The following is a 6,714-nucleotide window of genomic DNA, read 5'->3' as shown; positions in this document are numbered from 1 at the left end:
ATATGCATAGATTGGTGTTTGTTGTCATAAAAGCCATTGATATTTGAAAAAAAAAATGAAGCTCAAGTTCACGATTGCCATAATATATAGGCAAATTAGTAAGGTTTTCCCTTGAGAAATTTTGTACCTTTTCAAAATCACAATAATGAATATAGATAAGACTATCGAAGAACGCTTAGGAAGAATGGTGTTTGGGATACTTATTAAACCTTAAAACAGAGTGCTAATATATGCAAGACTGTCAAGACATATACGCAACACCGGGTAACATGTATCAGTGCTAATGAACTTCGAATTCAAAGACTACACAACAAAGGTTATAAAATCTTTTCTTTGAAATGCCAACAGCGATTACTTATAAATGACATTTAAAGACAAAATTATGACGACAAAGTAAAGGAAGAAAAACACTAGTGCCGTACACAAAAAGTAAAATGGCAATCATATTTATAACAGCAGCAAATAGACACTCACTCACTGTGAGGGTAAAGAAATATTTGGATTACTACATTATTATTTCTTCGGCTGCAGCAAGGGATGAACAAGATCTTAAACGTGACATCGTCAAAGTGGATCACCAAACTTCAGGACGAAGCTCACCAGTTGCAGGAGGCATCCATCTCCCAGAATGGTATACATTCTCACCTACCTTCCAGCCAGGCACATTCTTCATGATTCTGGCCTCATCTTCTAGGTATTTTTTCCATTCTTTGACAAATCTGTGAATCATGATGAACAGGTAATCAATTAGACTGAAGTATAATAAACACTGCAAAATTATATAAACAAGAGGAAATCACAAACTAATATAAAGCTTAACTACCTTTCATCCTCTTCTGCCTGCAGCAAAGGCAGTATGGCTCGGCGAGCAGCATATTTCTCTTCCTTTATTGCCCTATTCATAAATTTAGCATAAGTACATGATGTTCAACATTTAATCAAGGTAACACTACATAGAAGTATATTTTCATTCCACAACAGTTATTGATTGACTTGCAGTTATGTTCAAAATTTCAAAAAACCTTCGCAGTTATGTATAAACTTTAAATTCATACACGTGTCATAAGTACACAATGCAGAGCAGTTGCTTACATGAGATTTAGAGTGACAGGTCAAATTAGAAGTGGACACTAACTACTCGTAGAAAGTGTACAGCAAACTTAAGGCAATCTCTCCTATGTGGGTTCTTGAAAGTGCTTTAGTGCTATAGAAATGGAAAAAGACAGAGGAAATGAGACAAAGGAGAGACTTAACATCTAGTTTTGATCTTCACCCACACTTCCAGTAGGCCACCTGCTATTTTCACCAAATCAATCAGGAAAGAAGTCCTGGAAAAGCATCAAGGCCTCAAGGATGTAGATGGGATTGCAATTGATATTGGTTCTTGATAGAGCAGAACTGGTGTGATTGAAGTTACATCAGATTAGCAATAGGAAAGCGCTGAGGTAATGCACGGGACAATGAACATCAATAATGGGTGGCAATGGGTATTCCTATGGCACCACCCTTAAAAGACCCAATAAAGCTTTTTGCATGTGCATGTATCAAGTTTAGTAAGCACCCATATTCATTGGCTCCATGATCCACATATCTATTGCTTGACCAATATACTTTTTTTGAAATAAGATTTACATTCACTCATTTCTTAGGAAAAATATAAACAAATTAGTGAATGTGTATGTCGTAATTTCTTCATGTCCATACGATTATTTAATTTTCAAGTCATTTTCAAATGTGAAAAAAAATAAAAAAAAATAAAAAAAATCCAGGGTCTAGTAGCTGAATCTGATAACAAGCAGTAGATCAAGTCTTGATTTGAACTATGCCCAATCCAAGCCTCCAAAAACCTATATTACCCGAGGCTCTTCAGCAGCAATTGATGCAAATGCTAAAAGCTTCTGGAAAGGGTCAAGTCTAGGCAAGGAAGGGGAAGGGAGGCTACTGGTAAATTATATAGCAATGACATCTAGTAACAAAAGAGCCAATTGGCAAATTCATGGCAGGAGAGATTTGGTTGAAGATTTAAGATTTTAAGGTTGGAAAAGAATTCTGGTTGCAGAGATTTTGCTTGTCAGCCCCCAAAATACATGGATGATGAGACAATCTTGTTTATATAGCATCTGAACAGCATTTTGACTACTTCAAACAGCCTTTCCTGGTTCATTACATAGATCAATCCATTTTGCAAATTAGAGAAATGGTTGATTATAGACAGGCCAAACAAACAAGCCCACTGTCCTATAGTATTTTATTATATAAATGATTAAAATTAAATCCTTAAACTCAAGGCCATTTACTTCTCAGATGAAAGAATGGAAGCTAGGCCCCATTTTCTTTCAAATATAATTATATAAATTTAAAATAATAGAAAATTTTCTTTCAAAGTCCACATAAACTTGACAGAGAAGGAAACTTTAAGCCAAACATATTTCAACTGTAATAGACTAACCTAAGGAAGGGTAATATTCGTAGGTCTAGTATTATTAGGTTAGAGTCTTTAGCTTTGGTATAAATACAGAGAGGGGAGAAAGGAGAAGGTAGGCAGAAATTTGTATTGAGGGAAACCTTAGAGAGTCATGGCCTAAAGCCATTGTTGGAGAGTTGTGAGCTAAACTCACTATTGGAGATTAATAGCCTTAAGCTATTAAACCTATCGTTTGTAATCCTTCCACCATTATCAATCAATACTAAAGCTTCCATTCTTAGTTATTCTTCATATTCAATCAATTTACGAAAAATCAGATTATAAAGTTCACTTAAAGAATCACTCTTTTCCTCTCCATTTCCTGTTACTTGCGTGAGTTAAGTTAGCAGTAAGCTCAGTTCATTACATCAACATATGAATGATTGGAAGCTTGTTACCAATTTTTCCTGGATATATAACCTCCTCCACAAAACCAAACACTCTCCCTGTCTCCCAAAGAATGGCTGTGATGGATGAGGGATAAGTTTTTTTCAGAAAAACTGATGGAATTCACACATGACATTACCCTGAAAAAAAGAGTTGGCTTCAAAATTTAGCCAAGTCATAGATACTCAATTTACAAATAACCACTCTTTCCTATCATAGAAAACCCCAAGCAATCTTCATCCCATCCAGCTACCATCCCATCCTAAAAGGGGCTCTTTATACACCAAATATGAGACCCATAAACAACATTGCTTTACTTAACCTCTAGTGTCTAAGTAACCGTAAACCATTAAAACCAAGTAAGAGGTAACCTCACTATTTTAAAAGAATAGTTATCTCTGATCTCAGCAATTCACATTCTTCAATATTCATCAATAAACACAAAATTACTAACAGCTTAAGGCTCAACAATAGAACTGAGCATTCACATTATGCACTATGCATGAACAAAATTTAGCCTTCTCCCACAAAAGAATGTAAAAAAATAAACCTATAGGTGAGACTACCGTCAAAGTAGCCTATGCAAAATTGCTTATCAACCAAATGTATGCACCGTTCTACAACTTAAGCACATACACATACACCAATAACAACCAAAAGCGCTATTAAACATGCACTTTTAATAGCACATCCCATGGATGACATATCACTAAATTGTTGGCTTCCACAATATTGCCATGTGTCAATATAATACTTTATGAGCTCAATTTTGAAGGGAAGTACAATTAAGAGAAGGGTAGTAGTTGAAATAGATGATTCATCACAAATATTCAAAATACATTAATTGCTAGCCGCCCTAGTCCTTGATGAAAAGCTACTGAACAAAGAGAGTTCTGCATTAAATGGCACCAAAATGAAGAAAATCTCTTAGGTGCACCTATTCAAGCAACAGTAGACTCTGTTGGAACTCAGCCACAGCATCATCTGCCCATCAAAAGATTCATACTGTACTTTCCTAGACACAAGGACTCACTAATCCACATTAGAACATGAAATTGACTAGAAAGAAAGATTAATTTGTGGAGAAATTATATTAAAGAATCCAGGACTCATATATCAATGAGTATCCCAGTGAAATGTCAGAGATAAACGGAGTCACATCAAAGAATCTGATCCTGAAGGAAACAGAACTTGCTACTAGGTTTACAATTGACATAAAACCCTACAATAGAAGCCATTATGAGTAAAATGCAGAAAATCAGCACATGATACAGCTACCTGTAATAGTGTAATGTTCACATGTGCCAGAAGGAAGGGATATATCAGTACTTGTCATTGATAGTTTGTTTCGAAAACGGTTACCAGGGTAGAGCTGGAAAGCAGTTAAATAGAGTTAAGAAGAAGGTTAGGAATGCAATAAAAGAGGCACAGACTCACTGTAAGGGCAGTCAGATCGTTGTTAAGCAATATGTAGTATTGAAAGAGACTCCACCAGTCAAATGTGGGTGGTTGTATATGTATAGGTTGATTACACTGATTAATCAATATAATCCATCCTATCTTGACCCTATTCTACCTTTTGTTCTCTATCAATCTATGTTAAAATTCTTTAATTTCTCTTAAATCTCAGGCTAATCTACTATGTTTAGCAAGAAAAGCTAAAAATCACTTGGATTCCTAGTATAATAAAAGGTAAATGGTGACAGTAAGAAAAGAATTGGAGGGGTGAGATAGCTTAAAACCTCACAACACCATAAACACTTATCGTCATTATCGGTAATAGAGTCATAGAGTAAACTATAATGTGTGAAGAGAAAATCTTATCTTGGAGTTCGTTTATCCAAGGGAGAACCAATCCAACAAACAAACATACACCACTTAATCTTGTAAATAATTAATTCCTAAGAAGAATTTGGAAATCATTTATGCCCTTTCATAATTACACAATGGATAGCATAGAACAACACAATGAAGAAAAGGTCCATTCTCAATATGCATCAACCTTCAACATGGCTTCTCATCAACAAATCAACCATTCAATCCGTATTCTAGGTAGACTGTCATGGTGAAGAAAACTATCAGCGATGGGCGTAGTTAAGGACTTAGCCCTACATTCATTGGCCAAGACACGAAACACATTTTCTAGAGTATCAAACAAACCTTTCGTTCCACCCTATCATTAAATTTGGAAAATAACTCAGCAAAAAGTCATTGGCCTATACTCCCACAGGGGCCACAACAAACTTACCCATGAAATGCATATACTATTGTGTTTAGCATGCTTGACATAGATCCGCTTTAACAATTGCCAACATCAACCCATATATATCATCTTACAGCACATTAACCTTATTCGCCAATATGTTCGACACCCAAAGCCTATCCTGGTTAAGCCTTCTCACACAACAAATACCGACAATTTTCATGCTAGTCAACAAACCCATTTATCATAGGAACAAAATCACAAAGGGAAATAATCCTTGTTTTTGTAGCAAACCCTAAATAAGTCCACTAAACATAACTCATTCAGCTCCATATTCCAATCACATTACATCCCATAATCTCTTAAAGCTCACAAACAATAAGTCAATAACCCAGCAACAATCTCAAACAACTATTCAACAAAACTTTCAAAAACCCATGTAATTTCCAGGCAATCGAAGGCATTTTCACGCCAATATTCAAATTCTCAATATACCCATCAATCCAATTTAATCCCCTAACCCATTTATCATACCAACAATTTCACAAACCCTAAATTAAGTCCACTAAATGTAGCTCATTCAGCTCCATATTCCAATCACATTACATCCTATAAACTCTTAAAAGCTCACAAACAACAACCCAACAACAATCTCAAACACCAATCAACAAAATCATCAAAAAACCATGTAATTTCCTGCCAATTCAAGGCATAATCAAGCCAATATTCCAATCCCCAATATATCCATCAATCAAACCTTAATCCCCAAGATACCCATCAATCAAATTCAATCGTATATAACAACACTAAGTCAAATGCGTAAAATAAACAAGATCCAGTTTGAATAAAAGAGTAAAAGAGAGAATACCGGCGCTTCTTGTTGCCTTCGCCAACCTGGTACATACCCCAAGCGAAAGCGCCGAAAGTGGTGAGAAAGATGGCCATGGCGCTAGGACCTTTGGTGGGGATACGACGAGCGTAACGAACAGGAGCGAAACCACCAGGTGGAGGTCCATCTTGAAGGGAAGGCATGTCCTTGACACTCGCCATTCCTGGCTTGTTCCTGATCACTGCCTCCGTCATTTTCTCTCTCCTCGGTTGCTACGAATCGATCGTCGGTTGGATTGAGTGATTGGTTGGGTGTTGGGGGTGTCTGATGAGCTAGCTATGCAAGGAGGTTTGCCGCAAAGGGCGAGTACTATTTGTGGGTAGGTTATGGTGATTGGTGTGAGGAGGGGGAGTTGGATGGTGGGTCTTAGGAGTAAGGAGAGAGGAAGGTTTTCCGGATCCACTATGTAGTACCCGTATAAACATGGAGGTGATTAAAAAAAAAATAATAACCTCAAGCAAAATCTAATTTAATATTATATAAATAAAGTAAGCATTTTTGGAGAGCATTTGGCGTGCCACATAAACAAAGGTATATTTTCAACAAATTAAAAATTAGATTTTTATTTTATTTTAGAATTAAAAAATTCGTTTGCCACCTAAACAAAAGTGACGAATGAGATTTAAGAATTTTGCTACGTAAGTAAAAACAACGAATATTGATTTATTAGGATTTAAATTATTTAAAAAACTAAAAATTATCTTTTAAAATAATCATTTTTAGATATAGGATTATATACCTATTAATATAAGATAAATTTTGATAGTGTTT

At 35.7% G+C, this 6,714-nt stretch overlaps 1 protein-coding gene across 1 annotated transcript; it reads right to left on the bottom strand.

Moving 5' to 3' along the window:
• Positions 1–227: 227 nt before the first annotated feature.
• Positions 228–6,349, bottom strand: LOC110727356 (NADH dehydrogenase [ubiquinone] 1 alpha subcomplex subunit 13-B-like). Its single transcript, XM_021906920.1, has 3 exons — positions 5,923–6,349; positions 824–895; positions 228–719 (listed from the first exon to the last, which is right to left on the bottom strand). The coding sequence occupies exons 1-3, from the start codon at positions 6,135–6,137 to the stop codon at positions 575–577; spliced, it is 432 nt and encodes a 143-aa protein (XP_021762612.1). The 5' UTR covers positions 6,138–6,349; the 3' UTR covers positions 228–574.
• Between the last annotated feature and the right edge of the window lie 365 nt (positions 6,350–6,714).

This window comes from Chenopodium quinoa, unplaced genomic scaffold, assembly GCF_001683475.1.
Source record: "Chenopodium quinoa cultivar QQ74 unplaced genomic scaffold, ASM168347v1, whole genome shotgun sequence".
NCBI classification, from domain to species: Eukaryota; Viridiplantae; Streptophyta; class Magnoliopsida; order Caryophyllales; family Amaranthaceae; genus Chenopodium; species Chenopodium quinoa.
The sequence above is the reverse complement of the archived record's forward strand: the minus strand, read 5'-3'. Positions and strand labels throughout refer to the sequence as shown.

What these genes read in the sequence shown, in the direction of transcription:
- LOC110727356 (XM_021906920.1), bottom strand. Translation starts at nt 6,137, where the DNA reads ATGACGGAGGCAGTGATCAGGAACAAGCCAGGAATGGCGAGTGTCAAG. An exon ending in GAAGGCAACAAGAAGCGCCG is followed by an intron (nt 896 to 5,922) that starts GTATTCTCTCTT and finishes ATTTATGAATAG; the next exon opens with GGCAATAAAGGAAGAGAAAT. An exon ending in CAGGCAGAAGAGGATGAAAG is followed by an intron (nt 720 to 823) that starts GTAGTTAAGCTT and finishes CATGATTCACAG; the next exon opens with ATTTGTCAAAGAATGGAAAA.